This window comes from Littorina saxatilis, linkage group LG3, assembly GCF_037325665.1.
Source record: "Littorina saxatilis isolate snail1 linkage group LG3, US_GU_Lsax_2.0, whole genome shotgun sequence".
Classification (NCBI taxonomy): Eukaryota; Metazoa; Mollusca; class Gastropoda; order Littorinimorpha; family Littorinidae; genus Littorina; species Littorina saxatilis.
Window position 1 is genome coordinate 2,033,039 of NC_090247.1, and position 24,608 is coordinate 2,057,646.

Here is a 24,608-nt window from a genome sequence, read left to right on the forward strand (position 1 = left end):
TCAAACACATGGTTGCCTCATTCAAAGCGTATACGCTTGTGACTTGTTTGGTGCAATCAAAAATATGCAACCTTTGAGAGACCAAATAGAACATGTAGGAACTAAATTAATCGAAAAAGAGAAGAAAAATTGAACAAATGCAGAGTGCGAGATATTTAGTTACAAAACTAACAGAATAATTGAAGCTGCGGTTTTGTGACATAATTTCATTTAAACATGAAACCGTTTGAGAACTAGTTTTCTCTTGTTCTCTCATCAGGCACTTAAAATTGAGATTGAGGCACATAAGCACTGAAAATCAGGTATTGTAAACTAGCATATTTAAAAACAAAATAAAAAAAGACTCCACAGGGTTGGGTTTTTTTCCCAGCACAATTATGCATATGATAGGCAAATATAACAAAAATTAACTATCACAAAAGGCACATAATCATGTAAATTCAGAAAACTTGATATCTAGGCACAATCACAATTTCCTCTGATCAAGAATGTACACCTTAGAAAATGCACTTACACAAAGGCAGTCAACAGTTCAGCATGTAGTAGTTATTTACAGTAACAATAACAATAACAGTAACAATAACAAATGTACATTTAAAAATTATGAACAACTCAATTTTAAGGGAATGCAAGTATTCGGAGGCTCTTTTGTCTTGGTGTAACGTAAGGGAGAGTATACAAGACATATAATCCAAGCCTTAAACAGACACAGGGACTCTTTTCATTAACATGAATAAAATCAAGGTTCACACTGAAGAAAAGTTAAATTATATATCCAGAAAATATCATTTTCCTTTTTTTCGGAGGGTAACACAATGTACAGTTTTGTTTGGCCACGGAATTTTCCTCCCATTCAAAGGATAATTTGTAAGGGAAGAGACAGTAAGTCGTGGGGAGAATATTGGAGAGTTGCAAAGGGAAGGGACAGTAAGTCGTGGGGAGAATATTGGAGAGTAAGGGAAGGGACAGTAAGTCGTGGGGAGAATGTTGGAGAGTAAGGGAAGGGACAGTAAGTCGTGGGGAGAATATTGGAGAGTAAGGGAAGGGACAGTAAGTCGTGGGGAGAATGTTGGAGAGTAAGGGAAGGGACAGTAAGTCGTGGGGAGAATGTTGGAGAGTTGTAAGGGAAGGGACAGTAAGTCGTGGGGAGAATGTTGGAGAGTTGTAAGGGAAGGGACAGTAAGTCGTGGGGAGAATGTTGGAGAGTTGTAAGGGAAGGGACAGTAAGTCGTGGGGAGAATGTTGGAGAGTAAGGGAAGGGACAGTAAGTCGTGGGGAGAATATTGGAGAGTAAGGGAAGGGACAGTAAGTCGTGGGGAGAATGTTGGAGAGTAAGGGAAGGGACAGTAAGTCGTGGGGAGAATGTTGGAGAGTAAGGGAAGGGACAGTAAGTCGTGGGGAGAATATTGGAGAGTTGTAAGGGAAGGGACAGTAAGTCGTGGGGAGAATATTGGAGAGTAAGGGAAGGCACAGTAAGTCGTGGGGAGAATATTGGAGAGTAATGGAAGGGACAGTAAGTCGTGGGGAGAACATTGGAGAGTAATGGAAGGGACAGTAAGTCGTGGGGAGAATGTTGGAGAGTAAGGGAAGGGACAGTAAGTCGTGGGGAGAATATTGGAGAGTAAGGGAAGGGACAGTAAGTCGTGGGGAGAATATTGGAGAGTAAGGGAAGGGCCAGTAAGTCGTGGGGAGAATATTGGAGAGTAAGGGAAGGGACAGTAAGTCGTGGGGAGAATATTGGAGAGTAAGGGAAGGGACAGTAAGTCGTGGGGAGAATATTGGGGAGTTGTAAGTGAAGGGACAGTAAGTCGTGGGGAGAATATTGGAGAGTTGTAAGTGAAGGGACAGTAAGTCGTGGGGAGAATATTGGAGAGTTGTAAGTGAAGGGACAGTAAGTCGTGGGGAGAATATTGGAGAGTTGTAAGTGAAGGGACAGTAAGTCGTGGGGAGAATATTGGAGAGTTGTAAGGGAAGGGACAGTAAGTCGTGGGGAGAATGTTGGAGAGTAAGGGAAGGGACAGTAAGTCGTGGGGAGAATATTGGAGAGTTACAAAGGGCAAGAGAAGAAGAAGACTGTTCAATACAAAGGAAAACTGCGTCCAATCACACAATTTTCCACACCCATTTCATTCTCTTGTGTCATTTATGTAAGGTATTGGGCCTTTGCACAATCACGCATTTACACATTTGTTGTCAAACGTATGCCTGTATCGCACACAGCAATGGATGGTGAGACAGATAACAACAACAATGTCAACTGTAAGTAAGGAGAGATTAAAACATAAAATGGAAAATCGTCTTTACAATCATTTCTAATCTCCACAGGTCAAAACTATCTGCTTCGCAAAACTTTCAAGACGTATTAACAATGTTAAACGCTGAACCTTCAAACTTTACACAACCATTTCAACCTAATACACAACCTCGACAGAAAACAAATACCAACTGACGACACAAGAAAAAAGCCATCCCTGTAGCTTTACCAAAGTAACCGTTCAATCAAAGCATTACATCGAACGTGATAAGACAATGATAATGATACAATCAAGCACAATTTGTCAGCGTCAAGGATCTACAGAATGTGTTGACTCGCAAAACAAAATTCCTGTGACCTGTGTGCGCAAGTATGGGGTGATGTACATGATTTTCAGCAAGTGGTTTTCCCAGAAGAATGGTGTTCATTGTGTCAGCCAAGATAACGGCTCAAAGTGAGGTTGTCAGTTTGTCACTCATCGAGGTGGTGTTCTCGTAGAGATTTTCATCTGGGTCTGTATAAAGAAAATAAACACCAAACAAAACAAGAAATGTAAGTCAGTGGAAGAAATAGAAATTTGAATGTTTACAGAGCAAGAAATAGAGAATAGACTGAGCATAGCTATTGTCATTTTAAAATTTGTCTTAAATATGTTTTTATTCTTTCATTGCCTAAACCCGAGTCCAATCACACAATTGTACACACCCATTTCATTCTCGTAACTCTTTCAATTTTCTTGAAGGTTAAACAAAACACAACTTAACATTTCTATTGTAAAGAAAAGACAACGAAGCGGTCTAAGCGGTCTTAGTTGTGGACGAATAAACCAATAAAAAGATGACAAACAGAAAATGGACTTGGCTCAGTCACTTGTTGTTCTCTTGATCTCAAGACAGCAAGATCAACGACTTTTAAATTTTACCTTCTTCAGATAAAACAAACAAAAAACCAACCCAGCTATGATTAGTCCATTGTCTATTTCTGGCTCTGCAAGCATTCAAATAATCAAATCATTAAAAAACAAGAAGGGCAAAGCCCATACGACTCACATGCTTGACCTTGACATGGTCAAATAACTAAACCTAGCAATGACATCATACACTAAGAACTGCTTTACACATTTTTCCTACCAAAATACATGTGACCTTGACCCAAGGTCAAGGTCATCCAAGGTCATGCAACACAAAGCTGTTAATTCAAGACATAGGAAGTACAATGGTGCTTATTGGCTCTTTCTACCATGAGATATGGTCACTTTTAGTGGTTCACTACCTCATTTTGGTCACATTTCATAAGGGTCAAAGTGACCTTGACCTTGATCATATGTGACCAAATGTGTCTCATGATGAAAGCATAACATGTGCCCCACATAATTTTTTAAGTTTGAAACAGTTATCTTCCATAGTTCAGGGTCAAGGTCACTTCAAAATATGTATACAATCCAACTTTGAAGAGCTCCTGTGACCTTGACCTTGAAGCAAGGTAAACCAAACTGGTATCAAAAGATGGGGCTTACTTTGCCCTATATATCATATATAGGTGAGGTATTGAATCTCAAAAACTTCAGAGAAAATGGAAAAAATGTGAAAAATAGCTGTTTTTTATGCAACATTTATGGCCCCTGCGACCTTGACCTTGAAGCAGGGTCAAGATGCTATGTATGTTTTTTGGGGCCTTGTCATCATACACCATCTTGCCAAATTTGGTACTGATAGACTGAATAGTGTCCAAGAAATATCCAACGTTAAAGTTTTCCGGACGGACGTCCGGACGTCCGGACGGACGTCCGGACGGACGGACGGACGACTCGGGTGAGTACATAGACTCACTTTTGCTTCGCATGTGAGTCAAAAAACACTACAGCTGAATAGTATGGTGAGATGCAATGTGTGAAAAGGGACTGGTTGCATGTGGAGATGTGTCATGTAAGTAGCTTCTTGATTGGCTATGTTATTATTATTGTGCAGTGCAAGGCAATGCTCCAGAGCATTCACCGCTTAAAATGGAGAGAGAGAGAGAGAGACAGAGACAGAGACAGAGAGAGAGAGAGACAGAGACAGAGACAGAGAGAGAAGGAGAAAGAGAGAGATGTCATGACAAGACAAGACATGATCGTCATTAACAAGAGTATTAGATAGTTAGCATGCATGCTTTTCAGTTCCAGCCATGCCCTGAAAAGTATCAACTGTATCCCCCCCCCCCCAAAAAAAAAAAAACCTAAAAAAAAACCAAACAATAACAACAACAAAAACAATAATAAAAACCCACATGAATTTACAAAGAAACATAGAGAGAACGGGGCAGACAGAGAGAGTTGGCGACCGATTGGATTACTGTTTACCTGTTCAAAATTACTGAAAACGATGCTGAGGTATCCTCATGATTGTAAAATAAAAAATACATTCGTTTTAACATATAAATGATGTTGTTCACTGCAAACCCCGCAAAACTGATAAGCCTCACCATGCCTTTTGCGAGCTCCGAGTAGTGTGAACCAATAGGAATCATTGTAGGATGTAGCAAGCACAAGATTATGAAATTCTATAAAAACAAAAATGCGCTGAAAACATGCCCCCCCCCCCCCTCCCCCGGGAAAATAAACATTATTCTAAACAAACAAAATCGTGCAATCTGGGAATCTCCAGAACGATATCTGAAACTTTGAAACCCGTTTCGCAGGACAATCTTATGCAAATGCGGGATAGCGTGAACAAGGAATGAGAAGTATCAGTGGATGCTCGGCTACATGCTGAGAGACTGACACTATTACCGCGGTACCGACCGAAAGCCTGGTTGGCGTAGATGTTGTCCTCAGGCTGGGTGTTGCCGTAGACGTGCTCGTCTTGGGCCTGCATCTCCTTGATCTTGCGGTCGATGATCAGCTTGAGGGTGTCGTGGATGAACACATACTGTTTCTGTTACGATACAATGCAAATTGTATTAGTTAGTTTCAGTTGTTTTTCTATCGCTTTGTCAACACTGCTGATTCAATCACATACTGTTTCTGTTATGATACAATGCAAATTGTGTTAGTTAGTTTCAGTTTCTTTTCTATCCCTTTGTCAACATTGCTGATTCAAACACATACTGTTTCTGTTGTAATACAATGCAAAAGGTCAGACATATACGTATCATACAAAAACAACATCCCCAAACAGGGACAGAGAATATGTTGTGTACCTCTGACTGGACCATGTAGGGTCTGTTGTGTCGCATGTTGAGCACCAGGTTGTAGATGTCAACCTCATCGTCCAGAGAGTGCTCAGTGACGAACTGCATCAGGAAGTCCAGGGCGATGAACGTTCCTGTTCGCCCCACTCCCGCGCTGTCGAGACAAATGCATGGGGTCATTTGAATTGATTGATTGGGCAATGACTAAGTGTCACAAGCGGCTTTAATATTAGTATACTTTTATGCTGTGGTGTTAAAGGTATTGTTATGGAGCGCCTGTGTTCCTCTATTTCACCTGTCACAGGTAGACGCTGGTTAACTTCAAGTGTCTCGTGGAGCTCGTGCTCAGGTATTTCACGTGTATTTTACTTGTATTTTGTAAGGTGAACTCAGAGTTAAATTTGAGCTCGTAGATACTCCTTTTTATTCATTCGTTCTTTGCCTTTAGCCGAGGAAAGAAAGCTTGCGTTCCAAGCGAATCCGTTCTTCGTTGAACGTAGGGTCTGTTTACGTAGAGCAGACGCCGGAAAACTGCTATCAATGGCAGGGGATATTGTTATGGCTATTTCAATGCAACCAGGATGTGGTTGTTTTTCACCATGCGGAGGCTTTGAAATGGCCTACTACTGAAGAGATGTCTGCCTGCTCCACTTTTGACGACGGCACTGCTCGCCTGGCAAGGACTTGACGTCACCGATGGCTCCTGTTGCTTCGCACTACGGCCTCGTTAACCCAAGTTCATGGACGATTACGGATACACCTGCCGGTAACATTAGCCCGTCCTAACAGCTAAAAGTGCAGGAACTATAACGTCATTGTGAACTGAGCGAAAGTGAGAGGTGTGAAAGATGCGTTAAAAGGAAAATAATTATTCTTTGTTGTTATTGACTTTATTACTGTTTGATCTTGTTGTTATCGTTGTTAAAGTTATCGTAAGAAAGAGTTGTATGGTTTGTTAATGAGTGGTATGTGTATTTATGTTATGTATAATTGATTTTTTGTAAGAAACGTCCTTAATCTACTGTTCGTGTCAACTTGTGTTTTGTAGTCGAAAGAGTAAGATTGTTTTGAGTCGTGGATGACAGACTGCGTGCGTGTTTTGTGCATGTGTGCGTGACACTAAGCATGCACACACACACACACACACACACACACACACACACACACACACACACACACACACACACACACACACATACACACACACACACACACACACACACACACACACACACACACACACCATACAATCTTATCTCATACATAACGTTTTTTGCCCGACTGATGTCAATGTAGTGTACGCCTTTCTACGTCTTAAGCTTCAGTACACAATGAGAGAAACCCTTAAAGTGCACAAGACGACAGTGAATCAATCTCTTTCACAACATTCGTGACAACAGAGCAAACTAATCAGCCTTTGTCCAATGTGTTGTAAGGAGACGCTTGAAGCCGACCTTCCCCAATGATAACTGACCATGTCGGGCGCAGAAAACAATAATGTCACGGTAACTCCGATTATAATGTCCTTAAGTCTTTGTGCTCAGAAGCAAAGTATACATATATTATTCTGAACGTCCTTCAGAATCTCTTATAAAATAGCAGCGTTGTCACGGTAACTCTGATTAGATTGTCCTTAAGTCTTTGTGCTCAGAAGCAAAGTATACATATATTACTCTGAACGTCCTTCAGAATCTCCAATAAAAATAGCAGCATTGTCACGGTAACTCTGATGAGAATGTCCTTAACTTTGTGTGCGTATAAGCAAAGTATACATATATATTTCTCTGAATGTCCTTCAGAATCTCTATAAAACATTACACAAATCACAAAGCACGACTATTTACGTGGGAACAACTATGGGCGTGATAAAGGCGAAGCTGTACATTACAAAACTAAGTCGCCAACATGAAGCAGACAGGAAGGGGATTGTGTCCGCGGGTCTTTCAGTCTTAAAGCCAAAACATGGGACTTACTAACATCGAGTACAGCTGTGGTTTATACCTAGTACAACAATTTTAGAAAAAATAGAAAAGAACATTGTTGCTGCAGATTAAAGTAGTTCACACCGCAAAGCTAGAGCTGCGAGGACCCCCGAGACCCGAACGTACCCATATCCTACAATTTCTGGCCAGGAAATGCCTAATCAGCCACACCTCCAGACCCATTAGATCATATTTTCCAAGCAAATCCCTAATCTTCGTCATCTTAATCTACCAAAAGACGAACAACACCGACTTCACAGAGCTGATTTGGACGAACAAAGACACCAAGCCCCTTCAGCTGGGCGTTTGAAATTCACTAAACATAATTAATGTACGTAAAAATATCATGTTTGAATGCCCTTAAGTAGTTCATAATACGTATTGGATAATCATCATTATTTCACAAAAACACCCGCATGCCTAACGCCTGTCGCATGCATAACATGATAATCAACACCTGAATAAATCTTTTGATAGCGACACCAATTATTTTCTTCTGTGACGATAATGCATCCGAGAGACGTCATTGACTTGGCTCGGGAAGCTCAGCTTCCTTGTTGTTTACTGCTGAAATGTAACAGTTGACGGGCGCAGTGGCGTAGTGGTAAGACGTCGGCCTCCAAATCGGGAGGTCGTGAGTTCGAATCCCGGCTTGGTGGGTTAAGAGTGGAGATTTTTCCGATCTCCCAGGTCAACTTATGTGCAGACCTGCTGGTGACTCAACCCCCTTCGTGTGTACACGCAAGCACAAGACCCAGTGCGCACGGAAAAGATCCTGTAACCCATGTCAGAGTTCGGTGGGTTATAGAAACACAAAAATACCCAGCATGCCTCCCCCAAAATCGGCGTATGGCTGCCTGAATGGCGGGGTAAAAAAGGTCACACACGTAAAAATCCACTCGTGCTAAAAACATGAGTGAACGTGGGAGTCTAAGCCCATAAACGAAGAAGAAGAAGAAGAAGAAGAAGAATGTAACAGTTAAAACCAGATGTCAAAGTTCCAACGCTAGTAAGTACTCCTTTAATGATAACACATTTATAGGATAATGCTATTTGAATGAACGGTATGGCCCTTCTTTGAACTCGAACTGAAAAGAAGAAAATAGTGATCCCGGTCTGCCATAGATGGGACAACACCCGCCTGAATATCACCATTTGGCCAAACCTCGGTCATCGAATAGAATTCGATTATATCGTTAATTTGGGTTCTTAATAGAAAGAATGACAGGCACTTTACCTCTAACAGAAAAAAAAGACAAGACAAGATGTATTAAGAGTTCTTCCTAAACCCGACACGCACTAACTTTGAACCTTTCCTTTACAATCATGTTTCCCAACTCATGTTACACAACTTCAAATGTACGTATTTGAAAATACGTTTGTTCGCTTCAAAGTCGAACACTCTGTTTCGTTTTTGCCGGCCGTTGACTGTCTGCAGACAAAACCACTTTAAGAAACAACCAGTCCTCATTTTGGCACGTCCACCTTCGCGTTTTCTTTGAAAACATTGGTTTGATAAAGCTGGTCATTGCCTTCCAGAAGTATTGATTTTACTTCGTCGCCAAAGAGAGAGAGAGAGAGAGAGAGAGAGAGAGAGAGAGAGAGAGAGAGAGAGAGAGAGAGAGAGAGAGAGAGAGAGAGAGAGAGAGAGAGAGAGAGAGAGAGAGAGAGAGAGAACGAACGAACGAACGAACGAACGAACGAACGAACTAAATAACCTTATTTTACAAGGATAGAGGTTTAAGGCACACTGCCCTGTCAAACAGCCTGTCCTTAACTCATTCGCTGCGTGTCGGAACTGGAATTCCGACACCTGTGTTTAGCGTTGGCTGCGTGCCGGTACTTGAGTTCCGACGGATATCACGAATTTTTAACGGTGTAAACGGTCCTGCTGACCAAGGGAAACAACCCCTGCAATGAACTTCTATCTGTCTACAGTGGTACCATTCACTGTAAACAGTTCCTTCCCTTAAATTGTTGGGATTAATAAAAATTTTGTTGACGGTGTGCGACCCACGTGTTTTGACTTTTCCAAGATGGCGGATCGTTCTGCTGAGACGTAGTAACTTGAAAAGAGTGCTAGAACGTGTTATTCAGTACGGTTCTGATCTTGACCTCAGTGATGATGATAGTGGAGATGATATTTTAGATTCTGGTGACGATTTTGTGCCAATGGACGATCATTTAAGTGATGATTCGGGCAATGCAAGTGTCGATCATGACATTGTGTATGATGAACCCATGACGTAGAAAGTTTTTTTGTTTTGCTTCAAATTGGATATTTTGCCTGGATATGAAGACAACAAAAGGTATGTACTTTCAAATGTTTCATATATTTTCTAAAAGAGTAAGTTCCAAACTTTGCAAAAACATAAGGTATGTAAGGTTATCTTGTGTTGTTGATTTTTAATAATGTTTTCAAAATGGCTCTAAATCGCGCGTTGGCAGGGAACACAGGGGAAATTTAGACGCGCAGCGAATGAGTTTTAAACACATACTAAACATATAATATTCACTGAAGAAGCTTACAGATGGCAAGAAATAATAGAAGATAGAAAATGCTAAATGCAACCAGAATATGACATTGAATAAAAAATAATGCGGAGAAAGTTAGAAAGACCCAAATATAGAAGAGAAATGGCTGGGTGTGTGGAAGCAGAGTTGGAACAGAACAAGGGTGTGACATTGGAAGAGGAGGGACTGGAGAGAGAGAACCCAACAGAAGGAGGAGGGGGCGGACACACACACACACACATACACATACACACACACACACACAAACACACACACACACATACACACACACACACATACACACACACACATAAACACACACACACACACACACACACACACACACACACACACACACACACACACACACACACACACACACACACACATACTCAATGGAAGTATCCATCAAATTTGAACACGTTGCTGTGTCGACGCTTAATCGGTCTCGTATGCACCCACCCACCCCCCCCCCCCCCCCACCACCCCCAAGTCAAGAAACAATTATTAAAACGAACAATAATTCCCCCCCCCCCCCCCACGTCTCTCCTACCCCCTGCCTTTAACTCAACACAATCACGGTCAAAGTAGCCCCCCCCCCCTCACTCTTCTCTCGTACTGACCTGCAGTGGACACAGACGGGTCCCTGCCCCTGTCCAGACCGGGCGGCCTGACGGACGGAACCAATGAAGTCCAGGACATCGTCTGGACTCAGGTTGGCCGAGTAGTCCTCCCAGCCAGGGATGAAGTACTGCGTCACACGCCGTGAGTCGTCAGGGTTGTTCTCCTGAAATAGCGATACAAAGAAACTTGTTTGAAGACCCTTCAAGTGTTCCTTTAAGCTTGAGCCGTTAGCTGTCAGGGTCCGCATTGTTCTCCTGAAACAGCGATACAAAGAAACTTGTTTCAAGACCTTTCAAGTAGTCCGTTCAGCTTGAGCTTGGGTCCGGAATACAAAGAAACTCTTGTTGTTAGGCATGTTCCGGTGTTCCTTTCAGCCAAGGCCATGAGTTGGTTCGATTGTACAATCGAAACTGACTAAAAAAAAAACCACACATACAAGTTCCTGTTTTAAAATATTTGAAGTAGTTCGTTCGGCTTCAAAACTGAGGTGTCTGGTTTGTTCTCCTGAAAAAGTAATCTAAAAAAACCGTGTCTAAAACGCCTTTTTACACAGCTATTTTAGCTGTAACCATGAGTTGTCCGCTTTGTTTTTCCAAAGACTGAATCGAGTGAAACTCTTTATTTGACTGACAATTCGAAAAGAACATCCTGCTTGGACCAACTGGCCTTTTTTGGGACGGGTATTGGTGATACACTGGTCATTGGGCCTGATATTGATGACTCGAAGAAGCCAAATCTGGCTGTTTTTTTTGACTCGCTTGCATTTGAACGGAATGTCTTCTCAAAGCATCGATGATGATCAATGCTGATGCGATGATAATATATGAGGATGCATGCATGCGTTACTTTGCGTTTTCCAAGCTCTGAGACTTTCGCTGTGTTCCTCTCCAAAGACACCATAGAGCTTGTGGTTTTCTCCGGACAGTTTTAACCTTCAAGATCAAACGCTTAAATCCTGACCAAAACTTGCTCTGAGCAGGCAGGATTGGGGCTTTATATCACTAAAACAAAAATATATTTAACGGCTAATTTAATGTGAAATGTTGGAACATGGGTGAAACATGCGTAACGCACGTACCATATAGGGCCTACACTATTTAATTTAGCCCTGGACATTTCCCGGTATTGTCTGAATGTGAGGCAGATTGACAAAGATCATCGAACCCTTTTCAATGAATCAACGTAACGGATAAAAAATTAAAAGGGCCAAAGGCGTGTGGTGAGATGAAACGTAGCATTTCACTTGAAACAAAAGAGTTACCTTTTCATTCCCGTAACATCACAGCTTAATTCCTACTGAAGGCAACATTTTTGTTTCACGCTTCCCAAAGGAGCACTTTCACTGATCATTTATTTTGACTCAAGGTGGCGTTTCAATGGTATCAAATCAAAGCTACCTAGCCTCGGGCAAACGCTGATGGAAACAAGTGAAGATGAAGCAGAAAAGAGCGGAATTAACGTTCAGTCTTCAGGAGTGAACCTTCATAAAAAATCAATGCCGAAAGCCATCCCTGAGTGAACGTTAGATGGTCGCTAAAGATAAAAGACTGGTAGATGGGTGGGGGTAATCACGACCGCAAATGTACAATGAATAGCAGAGGCAGGTTCAAGGTTCAAGGTTGAAGGTTCAAGGTGTGGGGGCATACGATAAGACATACGACATAAGACAATGTATTGTCCATACAATTAAACAATGGATTGAAAAGTGTTGTTCATCTACTCATAAAACAACCAAACAACATTATTATGACAACCACCCTAAACATACAAAACAATTAAAAAAAACATACGAAGTAAAAACACTCAAAGTTCTCCAGACTAGCACGCCCGCTCAGATCAATACGCGTGTGCAGGCAAGGGGGAGGGGGATGGGAATGAGAGGTAAACGCGAAGCGAGCTGAAAAAAAACACGCCAGAAAATACAAGGTTTTGTTATGGTGCGTGTTCGTATTTACATAAAAGAAAAGAAGCTTTACGGCCGATTGTAAATCAGGATACAAAACAGAAGTGGTGTCACCAATTCCCTTAGTATCGTGTCCTTGGGGAGGATTGTCTACAGAGGTTCTAATTAAGTCTCCTCTAACTACCCCCCCCCCTCCCTTCGTGTCCATCCTTCCTCCAGCTTAAGGTTATATAGTACCTTGAAATAAAATTCCTTCTCATGCAACAAATCCACAGACGTGTTGAGCGTGTTACAACAGGCAAGGCCAGCCTTCAACTTGTTGAGCGTGTTACAACAGGCAAGGCCAGCCTTCAACTTGTTGAGCGTGTTACAACAGGCAAGGCCAGCCTTCAACTTGTTGAGCGTGTTACAACAGGCAAGGCCAGCCTTCAACTTGTTGAGCGTGTTACAACAGGCAAGGCCAGCCTTCAACTTGTTGAGCGTGTTACAACAGGCAAGGCCAGCCTTCAACTTGTTGAGCGTGTTACAACAGGCAAGGCCAGCCTTCAACTTGTTGAGCGTGTTACAACAGGCAAGGCCAGCCTTCAACTTGTTGAGCGTGTTACAACAGGCATGGCCAGCATTCAACTTGTTGAGCGTGTTACAACAGGCAAGGCCAGCCTTCAACTTGTTGAGCTTGTTACACCAGGCAAGGTCAGCCTTCAACTTGTTGAGCGTGTTACAACAGGCAAGGCCAGCCTTCAACTTGTTGAGCGTGTTACAACAGGCAAGGCCAGCCTTCAACGTGTTGAGCGTGTGACAACAGGCAAGGCCAGCCTTCAACGTGTTGAGCGTGTTACAACAGGCAAGGCCAGCCTTCAACGTGTTGAGCGTGTTACAACAGGCAAGGCCAGCCTTCAACGTGTTGAGCGTGTTACAACAGGCAAGGCCAGCCTTCAACGTGTTGAGCGTGTGACAACAGGCAAGGCCAGCCTTCAACTTGTTGAGCGTGTGACAACAGGCAAGGCCAGCCTTCAACTTGTTGAGCGTGTGACAACAGGCAAGGCCAGCCTTCAACTTGTTGAGCGTGTGACAACAGGCAAGGCCAGCCTTCAACTTGTTGAGCGTGTTACAACAGGCAAGGCCAGCCTTCAACGTGTTGAGCGTGTTACAACAGGAAAGGCCAGCCTTCAACTTGTTGAGCGTGTGACAACAGGCAAGGCCAGCCTTCAACTTGTTGAGCGTGTTACAACAGGCAAGGCCAGCCTTCAACTTGTTGAGCGTGTGACAACAGGCAAGGCCAGCCTTCAACTTGTTGAGCGTGTGACAACAGGCAAGGCCAGCCTTCAACTTGTTGAGCGTGTGACAACAGGCAAGGCCAGCCTTCAACTTGTTGAGCGTGTGACAACAGGCAAGGCCAGCCTTCAACGTGTTGAGCGTGTTACAACAGGCAAGGCCAGCCTTCAACTTGTTGAGCGTGTTACAACAGGCAAGGCCAGCCTTCAACTTGTTGAGCGTGTTACAACAGGCAAGGCCAGCCTTCAACTTGTTGAGCGTGTTACAACAGGCAAGGCCAGCCTTCAACGTGTTGAGCGTGTTACAACAGGCAAGGCCAGCCTTCAACGTGTTGAGCGTGTTACAACAGGCAAGGCCAGCCTTCAACGTGTTGAGCGTGTTACAACAGGCAAGGCCAGCCTTCAACGTGTTGAGCGTGTTACAACAGGCAAGGCCAGCCTTCAACGTGTTGAGCGTGTTACAACAGGCAAGGCCAGCCTTCAACGTGTTGAGCGTGTTACAACAGGCAAGGCCAGCCTTCAACGTGTTGAGCGTGTTACAACAGGCAAGGCCAGTCTTCAACGTGTTGAGCGTGTTACAACAGGCAAGGCCAGCCTTCAACGTGTTGAGCGTGTTACAACAGGCAAGGCCAGCCTTCAACGTGTTGAGCGTGTTACAACAGGCAAGGCCAGCCTTCAACTTGTTGAGCGTGTTACAACAGGCAAGGCCAGCCTTCAACGTGTTGAGCGTGTTACAACAAGCAAGGCCAGCCTCCAACTTGTTGAGCGTGTTACAACAGGCAAGGCCAGCCTTCAACGTGTTGAGCGTGTTACAACAGGCAAGGCCAGCCTTCAACGTGTTGAGCGTGTTACAACAGGCAAGGCCAGCCTTCAACTTGTTGAGCGTGTTACAACAGGCAAGGCCAGCCTTCAACGTGTTGAGCGTGTTACAACAGGCAAGGCCAGCCTTCAACTTGTTGAGCGTGTTACAACAGGCAAGGCCAGCCTTCAACGTGTTGAGCGTGTTACAACAGGCAAGGCCAGCCTTCAACGTGTTGAGCGTGTTACAACAGGCAAGGCCAGCCTTCAACTTGTTGAGCGTGTTACAACAGGCAAGGCCAGCCTTCAACTTGTTGAGCGTGTTACAACAGGCAAGGCCAGCCTTCAACGTGTTGAGCGTGTTACAACAGGCAAGGCCAGCCTTCAACGTGTTGAGCGTGTTACAACAGGCAAGGCCAGCGTTCAACGTGTTGAGCGTGTTACAACCGGCAAGGCCAGCCTTCAACGTGTTGAGCGTGTTACAACAGGCAAGGCCAGCCTTCAACGTGTTGAGCGTGTTACAACAGGAAAGGCCAGCCTTCAACTTGTTGAGCGTGTTACAACAGGCAAGGCCAGCCTTCAACGTGTTGAGCGTGTTACAACAGGCAAGGCCAGCCTTCAACTTGTTGAGCGTGTTACAACAGGCAAGGCCAGCCTTCAACGTGTTGAGCGTGTTACAACAGGCAAGGCCAGCCTTCAACGTGTTGAGCGTGTTACAACAGGCAAGGCCAGCCTTCAACGTGTTGAGCGTGTTACAACAGGCAAGGCCAGCCTTCAACGTGTTGAGCGTGTTACAACAGGCAAGGCCAGCCTTCAACGTGTTGAGCGTGTTACAACAGGCAAGGCCAGCCTTCAACGTGTTGAGCGTGTTACAACAGGCAAGGCCAGCCTTCAACGTGTTGAGCGTGTTACAACAGGCAAGGCCAGCCTTCAACGTGTTGAGCGTGTGACAACAGGCAAGGCCAGCCTTCAACGTGTTGAGCGTGTTACAACAAGCAAGGCCAGCCTCCAACTTGTTGAGCGTGTTACAACAGGCAAGGCCAGCCTTCAACTTGTTGAGCGTGTTACAACAGGCAAGGCCAGTCTTCAACGTGTTGAGCGTGTTACAACAGGCAAGGCCAGCCTTCAACGTGTTGAGCGTGTTACAACAGGCAAGACCAGCCTTCAACGTGTTGAGCGTGTTACAACAGGCAAGGCCAGCCTTCAACTTGTTGAGCGTGTTACAACAGGCAAGGCCAGCATTCAACTTGTTGAGCGTGTTACAACAGGCAAGGCCAGCATTCAACTTGTTGAGCGTGTTACAACAGGCAAGACCAGCCTTCAACTTGTTGAGCGTGTTACAACAGGCAAGGCCAGCCTTCAACTTGTTGAGCGTGTTACAACAGGCAAGGCCAGCCTTCAACTTGTTGAGCGTGTTACAACAGGCAAGGTCAGCCTTCAACTTGCACACATACCAAAGGTCAACGGCCTGGCTACTTTCTGTGAAGAGTGAGAATTGTGTGTGTGTGTGTGTGTGTGTGACTGTGTGTGTGTGTGTGAATGTGACTGTGTGTGTGTGTGTGGGTGACTGTGTGGGTTTGTAACTCATAACTCATAACTCATAACATTTTATTGATCCAACAAAGGAAATTAAATTGGTCATCAGCACATATAGGTCATTAATTAATAATTATAAAAGAAGAAGAGAAGAAAATTTATAAAACCCATGATAACAAAAAAATATCTAAAGTAATATATGTACAACTACAATACCCTTTTTACTTGCACACTTGACACACCGACACACCAACACACATGCATACATACCTACATACATACCTACATACCTACATACATACATACATACATACATACATACATTCCATGTTAAAGTGTAGTTAAGAACATCACAGTAATTATATCATTGTTTGGATTAACAGATAAGTTTTTATGTAAATGATGATAACATGTGTGTGTGTGTGTGTGTGTGTGTGTGTGTGTGTGTGTGTGTGTGTGTGTGTGTGTGTGTGTGTGTGTGTGTGTGTGTGTGTGTGTGTGTGTGTGTGTGTGTGTGTGTGTGTGTGTGTGTGTGTGTGTGTGTGTGTGTGTGTGTGTGTGTGTGTGTGTGTGTGTGTGTGTGTGTGTGTGTGTGTGTGTGTGTGTGTGTGTGTGTGTGTGTGTGTGTGTGTGTGTGTGTGTGTGTGTGTGTGTGTGTGTGTGTGTGTGTGTGTGTGTGTGTGTGTGTGTGTGTGTGTGTGTGTGTGTGTGTGTGTGTGTGTGTGTGTGTGTGTGTGTGTGTGTGTGTGTGTGTGTGTGTGTGTGTGTGTGTGTGTGTGTGTGTGTGTGTGTGTGTGTGTGTGTGTGTGTGTGTGTGTGTGTGTGTGTGTGTGTGTGTGTGTGTGTGTGTGTGTGTGTGTGTGTGTGTGTGTGTGTGTGTGTGTGTGTGTGTGTGTGTGTGTGTGTGTGTGTGTGTGTGTGTGTGCGTGCGTGCGCGCGCGCGTGTGCGTGTGTGTGTATGTGTGTGAGTGTGTGTGTGTGTGTGTGTGTGTGTCTGTCTGTGTGTGTGTCTCTGTGTGTGTGTGTGTGTGTGTGTGTGTGTGTGTGTGTGTGTGTGAATACATTTTACAGTAGACACATGTTTCAATTTGCCAAATGAAACGATCGATCTTCGGCACAATTTGCCATATTCCTTTTCAAAACACTTTTCTTCCTATGGATAAATAAATAAGTTTGGAAAGCAATATCAAGTAGCGATAATTTCAAGCGTGACCGACATTATTGATACGAAATGCATTGACCAATCGCCGAAAGGCGCTGACGTCATTGCATAAAAGGAATTCCCTACCCAAAATCCTCTATTCTCGATGACATACTAAGGAGTTAGTTTGGGAGAACGACGATCTATGGACGGTTTATCACATAAAGGGAAGCAAGCGGTTAAAAACGGGAGTCGATAGAGCCAATGAACAGTGATGTGAACTTGTAGTATATCATCCACTTGTGTACAGACTCTAAAACGAATATGTTGGAATGTCTGGCTATTTGCGATGAAAACAGGACAGCTGTGATGCACATATACTAGTTCTCAATAAAGATGCCGAAACAAGGGAATAAACATGAAAGAATTAAAGGAGGAAAGAATCCCCGATAACGAACATTCATCATTGCTTTGTTCTGTCCACAGAAACAGAGCAGAGTAAATCCAGCAAGTAACCAAATAGCCAAACAACCTTCAAACCGACCAAGCAAGTACAAATCACTGACCACGTATAGTTTGAAGGTTCTGATGGTGTACTTGTTGAGCGTGGAGTCGGAGGTCAGTTCGACCACGATGTTGCCGTACTGGACTGGCGAGTTCATCTCCCCTGGCCAGTACATGTCCACTTTGGGCTGAAACATACAAACAACGCTACCTTCAAATGTATTCATGTGGGAGGTGGATGGGGAGGCTAAAACAAACAATGTTACCTTCACTGATTAAAATTGAGCTGAAACATAGAAACAATGTTATCTTCGTTGGTTAATTTTGGGCTGAAACAAACAATGCCACCTTCCATGGTTTATGTTGCACTAAACATACATACAATGCAACTGCTCCATTCTGCGCTGACACAAACAAACGGTCATACCTTCATTGGGACATTTTGGGCTGACACAAACAAACGGTGCTACCTTCATTGGGACATTTTGGGCTGACACAAACAAACGGTGCTACCTTCATTGGAACATTTTGGGCTGACACAAACAAACGGTGCTACCTTCATTGGAACATTTTGGGCTGACACAAACAAACGGTGCTACCTTCATTGGAACATTTTGGGCTGACACAAACAAACGGTGCTACCTTCATTGGAACATTTTGGGCTGACACAAACAAACGGTGCTACCTTCATTGGGACATTTTGGGCTGACACAAACAAACGGTGCTACCTTCATTGGGACATTTTGGGCTGACACAAACAAACGGTGCTACCTTCATTGGAACATTTTGGGCTGACACAAACAATGCTTCCTCGAGTGTTCCGCTCGGCGCTTAAACCCACACAATAATATTTTCTGCGATCCAGTTTGGGCTCAATCACACATCATACAATGTTTAATGGTCCACCAGTGACTGAACCACACAACATATTATGTTCACTTGGTCACTTAGTTTAATCGTCCTTTTGTTCAATCGTCAAACTTTGGAAAATAAACAATCTTTATTGAAGAACCAGCATTTCCACTTCATTCACAAGTTAGGGATATTTGAGTTAAGGGAAAGAATCTACCACAAACGATGAATGTCGCTGCGCTGACACCTAACAAGATAGTCTCCCTTTTTCATTTTCACTTTCTTCCACACTCGCAGTCAGACAAATGCCAGAGAACTACCTGAAAATGTTTACGGTCGCGCGTGCAGACACAGACACAAACACAAACGCATGTACGCACCCACGCGCGCGTGTACACACACACACACACACACACACACACACACAAACATACACACACACACACATCCACACCACACACACACATACACACACCACACCACACACACACATACACACACCACACCACACCACACACACACACGCGCACGCGCGCAAGCGCACGCAATCAGATCAATCCACACAGACAGACAGTGAGAGAGAGAGAGAGAGAGAGAGAGAGAGAGAGAGAGAGAGACAGAGAAAGTCATACTGACAGACTGATAGCGAGTGGCAGACAGACAGACAGACAGAGAGAGAGAGAGAGAGAGAGAGAGACGAACAAACATAGAAAGTCACATTGACAGACTGATAGAGAGACAGACAGACAGACAGGCAGGCAGACATAGAGCGACAACTCACCCGACCCTTCTCCTGCAGGTCAGACAGCATGACCACCAGGCTGGACTTCTGTTCCCACATCATGCGCCAGAAGTCAGCAATGGTGCCCGTCATGGGGCCCTGGGTGGCGATGTACTCCCTTGGGGAGGTGTAGCCCTGGAGACATGACATGTACACACTTTATGATACAACAATGGTGCCCATCATGGGGCCCTGGGTGGCGATGTACTCCCTTGGAGAGGTGTAGCCCTGGAGACATGACATGTACACACTTTATGATACAACAATGGTGCCCATCATGGGGCCCTGGGTGGCGATGTACTCCCTTGGGGAGGTGTAGCCCTGGAGACATGACATGTACACACTTTATAATACAACAATGGTGCCCGTCATCGGGCCCTGGGTGGCGATGTACTCCCTTGGGGAGGTGTAGCCCTGGAGACATGACATGTACACACTTTATAATACAACAATGGTGCCCGTCATGGGGCCCTGGGTGGCGATGTACTCCCTTGGAGAGGTGTAGCCCTGGAGACATGACATGTACACACTTTATGATACAACAATGGTGCCCGTCATGGGGCCCTGGGTGGCGATGTACTCCCTTGGAGAGGTGTAGCCCTGGAGACATGACATGTACACACTTTATAATACAACAATGGTGCCCGTCATGGGGCCCTGGGTGGCGATGTACTCCCTTGGGGAGGTGTAGCCCTGGAGACATGACATGTACACACTTTATAATACAACAATGGTGCCCGTCATGGGGCCCTGGGTGGCGATGTACTCCCTGGGGGAGGTGTAGCCCTGGAGACATGACATGTAGACACTTTATAATACAACAATGGTGCCCGTCATGGGGCCCTGGGTGGCGATGTACTCCCTGGGGGAGGTGTAGCCCTGGAGACATGACATGTACACACTTTATAATACAACAATGGTGCCCATCATGGGGCCCTGGGTGGCGATGTACTCCCTGGGGGAGGTGTAGCCCTGGAGACATGACATGTACACACTTTATAATACAACAATGGTGCCCGGCATGGGGCCCTGGGAGGCGATGTACTCCCTTGGAGAGGTGTAACCCTGGAGACACGACATGTACACACTTTATAATACAACAATGGTGCCCGTCATGGGGCCCTGGGTGGCGATGTCCTCCCTGGGAGTCGTGTAGTCCTAGTGACATGACATGTACACACTTTATAATACAACAATGGTGCCCGTCATGGGGCCCTGGGTGGCGATGTACTCCCTGGGAGTCGTGTAGTCCTAGTGACATGACATGTACAAACTTTCATTAGAACGAAAAGAACATATTGAAAGGGCAACGAATCCTCTCGAGTAATGCAGGGACAGTCACGACATATTTGAGCCACCATCGTGAATTTGTCCCAAAGATAATATAATTGGAAACAAGCGTAGGTGACATCGGTACCACAAACTTTTGGGGCAGCGTTGAAACATCTTTTCTCGAACAAAATGTCCGAAATTAAATATCATACCGGAATGTAGTTGGCGTTGATGAAATCTGAGGAGTCATCGTCATCATCGGTGATCAGCTTGACGCGGGTGTGGTCATCTGCAACAGACAAGAACACATGTTCAGTGATGTGGCTCAGCGTGTGTTTGGCTGCACTACGTTTCTGGGATACAAACCAAAGTAACTTTAGCTTTAAAGTTGAAAAAACCGGAAACACCTGTTCAGACAGTCTCTTGTTTATTTGAAACATCCAAGACCGATTTTGTTCTTCTTCTGAATACTCAGAATAGCAATAGTCAGAAAACAAGGTTTGATCGAGGGATATTCAATTCTTAGTGACGTTTCTTATTTTGGACTCACAGAATCACAGAATATGCAGACACAGAAACATAGCTTCTCTCTTGATCTATATAGCTTCTTCTTAAATATCTATCCCATATGGGCGTTGTTGATGTCAAAACAGTGCCCTAAATCAATCAATCATTCAATCAAACAATCAATCAATGTCAAAACAGTGCACTAAATCAATCAATCATTCAATCAATCAATCAAACAATCAATAAATCAATCAATCAATCAATCACTCAATCAATCAATCAATCAATCAATCAATCAATCAATCAATACTCGTTTTAAAAACATATGTATACAAAACATACCCGCGCCTTATCAAATGCTGACAAAAGAAAGTACGATTGTGGTTGACTCACAGGGCAATATGTTGACGTATCTGTTCTTGATCTTGTTGACATCCAGCGTGGCCGCTTCGTGTGAGTACTGCTTGGGGCTGTTCTCCTGTACGTCCTGTGCACACAACACGGAGAGTCATGTACGGTGCGTATAACCACAGCACACACCACGGAGAGTCATGTACGGTGCGTATAACCACAGCACGAAACACGGACAGTCATGTACGGTGCGTATAACCACAGCACGAAACACGGAGAGTCATGTACGGTGCGTATAACCACAGCACGAAACACGGAGCGTCATGTACGGTGCGTATAACCACAGCACGAAACACGGAGAGTCATGTACGGTGCGTATAACCACAGCACACAACATGGAGAGTCATGTACGGTGCGTATAACCACAGCACACAACACGGAGAGTCATGTACGGTGCGTATAACCACAGCACACAACACGGAGAGTCATGTACGGTGCGTATAACCACAGCACACACCACGGAGAGTCATGTACGGTGCGTATAACCACAGCACACAACATGGACAGTCATGTACGGTGCGTATAACCACAGCACACAACACGGAGAGTCATGTACGGTGCGTATAACCACAGCACACAACACGGAGAGTCATGTACGGTGCGTATAACCACAGCACACACCATGGAGAGTCATGTACGGTGCGTATAACCACAGCACACACCATGGAGAGTCATGTACGGTGCGTATAACCACAGCACACACCATGGAGAGTCATGTACGGTGCGTATAACCACAGCACACACCATGGAGAGTCATGTACGGTGCGTATAACCACAGCACACACCATGGAGAGTCATGTACGGTGCGTATAACCACAGCACACACCACGGAGAGTCATGTACGGTGCGTATAACCACAGCACACACCACGGAGAGTCATGTACGGTGCGTATAACCACAGCACGAAACACGGAGAGTCATGTACGGTGCGTATAACCACAGCACACAACACGGAGAGTCATGTACGGTGCGTATAACCACAGCACACAACACGGAGAGTCATGTACGGTGCGTATAACCACAGCACGAAACACGGACAGTCATGTACGGTGCGTATAACCACAGCACGAAACACGGACAGTCATGTACGGTGCGTATAACCACAGCACACAACACGGAGAGTCATGTACGGTGCGTATAACCACAGCACACAACACGGAGAGTCATGTACGGTGCGTATAACCACAGCACACAACATGGAGAGTCATGTACGGTGCGTATAACCACAGTACACAACACGGAGCGTCATGTACGGTGCGTATAACCACAGCACACAACACGGAGAGTCATGTACGGTGCGTATAACCACAGCACACAACATGGACAGTCATGTACGGTGCGTATAACCACAGCACACAACACGGAGAGTCATGTACGGTGCGTATAACCACAGCACACAACACGGAGAGTCATGTACGGTGCGTATAACCACAGCACACAACACGGAGAGTCATGTACGGTGCGTATAACCACAGCACACAACACGGAGAGTCATGTACGGTGCGTATAACCACAGCACACAACACGGAGAGTCATGTACGGTGCGTATAACCACAGCACACAACACGGAGACTCAGGTACGGTGCGTATAACCACAGCACGAAATACGGAGAGTCATGTACTGTGCGTATAACCACAGCATAATGTCAAATAATGAAAAGCGTAGTTGAGAAGGCAGGATGGTCCGTTTTTAGCACAACGGTTGCCTTTTGCTTAGATTGTCCTAAACCAGGCCTGACATCTGTCTTTTCAAGCACATATATCTCGTTTCCCATATTCACACAACTCCAGTACACCAGTTACACATCGATTACATTGCCTAAACTGGGCTGACAGTACTCTGGTTTTTCTGTATTGAAACAGGACAGGCAGACAGATGTTACTATCACACACAAAAAAAAGAGTGTTTTTCTCCTTGTTTCAGGAAAAAGAATGCTATACAGAATGGCACTGTTCAATCTTAGACAATATGTGATAACCGGCAAGGTGCTGACTTTCTTTTGTGCATTGTTGATGGTGAATGCATGTTAATTTATTTTTAATATACTTTCTTATGTGATAACCAATGTGCTATATTTTCTCAGGACAAAGAACAAATGTTTATTTTGAATGTTTTATGTATGTTATTATTACGGACACAAACGCTCAGCAATGTAATTTCTCTTTTAGAGATTAATAAAGTTATTGTATTGTATTGTATTGTATTGTAAGACTCTGCGCCTCCAGACTAGGCTTGCAGAGTCACCTCCGAGTACACAGATAAGCTGCACAACGAAAAGGTCTTCTTCGGCCCCGAAGGACAACCACCATGGCCGTCGCGATATAACCTTCGTGGTTGAAAACGACGTTAAACACCAAATAAAGAAAGAAAGAACCACCATAGGTACAGAATCGCACTAAGAGAAAGAACACACACACAAAATGAAGAAACCAAAAGAAAAAAGGTTTCAAAAAAGTGAAATGTGTACCTCAAATTCCTCCTGGAACAGAAGGTTGGAGTCTTTGTTGAGGCGATTGAGATGTGCTGTGAAGTCCTTCAGTTTAATGGGCTTCCTGTGATTCAAAAATTAATGAAGGTTCATATCAACAGAAAACAGGTTATTAATGCAAATACGAAGTAAAACCACGTAAATGACCAATCGACTCCCCTTCCCCAAGTTATTGCACGTTATTCAACTTTTTGTTGGGGGGGGGGGGGGGGGGGGGCATTAGGAACGGAGAAGGAGATGTTGTAATCATTGTACCGTGCTGGTTTTGGCAAAGCTGAGACAAGTGGAATGCACACACCTCGAGAACATTGTAAAGACCAATTATTGCACGAGTGGTAGTTAAAATTAGATAATAAGAGAGAGAGAGAGAGAGAGAGAGAGAGAGAGAGAGAGAGACAGAGAGAGAGAGAGAGGCAGACAGAGACAGAGAGAGAGATAGACAGAGAGAGAGAGACAGAGAGAGAGAGAGACAGAGAGAGACAGAGACAGAGAGAGAGAGAGGCAGACAGAGACACAGAGAGAGACAGAGAGAGAGGCATGGACAGGCTGAGACAGAGAGAGAGAGGCACGGACAGGCAGAGACAGAGACAGAGGA

The 24,608-nt window shown here is 44.5% G+C and overlaps 1 protein-coding gene across 2 annotated transcripts in view; it reads right to left on the bottom strand.

The window, feature by feature from the left end:
- Positions 1–2,212: 2,212 nt before the first annotated feature.
- The window catches only part of LOC138961377 (receptor-type tyrosine-protein phosphatase beta-like), an 81,940-nt gene continuing 59,544 nt past the window's right edge, over positions 2,213–24,608 (bottom strand). The window contains exons 20-28 of one of the 2 annotated variants that reach the window (XM_070332990.1): positions 23,993–24,077; positions 21,507–21,600; positions 20,819–20,895; positions 19,335–19,469; positions 17,764–17,889; positions 10,545–10,708; positions 5,435–5,579; positions 5,037–5,169; positions 2,213–2,768 (exon numbers count right to left, since the gene is read on the bottom strand). In XM_070332990.1, coding sequence (XP_070189091.1) covers positions 2,704–2,768; positions 5,037–5,169; positions 5,435–5,579; positions 10,545–10,708; positions 17,764–17,889; positions 19,335–19,469; positions 20,819–20,895; positions 21,507–21,600; positions 23,993–24,077 — 1,024 coding nt within the window. In that variant the 3' untranslated portion in view covers positions 2,213–2,703. Of the gene's footprint in view, positions 2,769–5,036; positions 5,170–5,434; positions 5,580–10,544; positions 10,709–17,763; positions 17,890–19,334; positions 19,470–19,935; positions 20,028–20,818; positions 20,896–21,506; positions 21,601–23,992; positions 24,078–24,608 lie in introns of those variants that run through there. The other variant, XM_070332991.1, reaches the window with a different exon arrangement.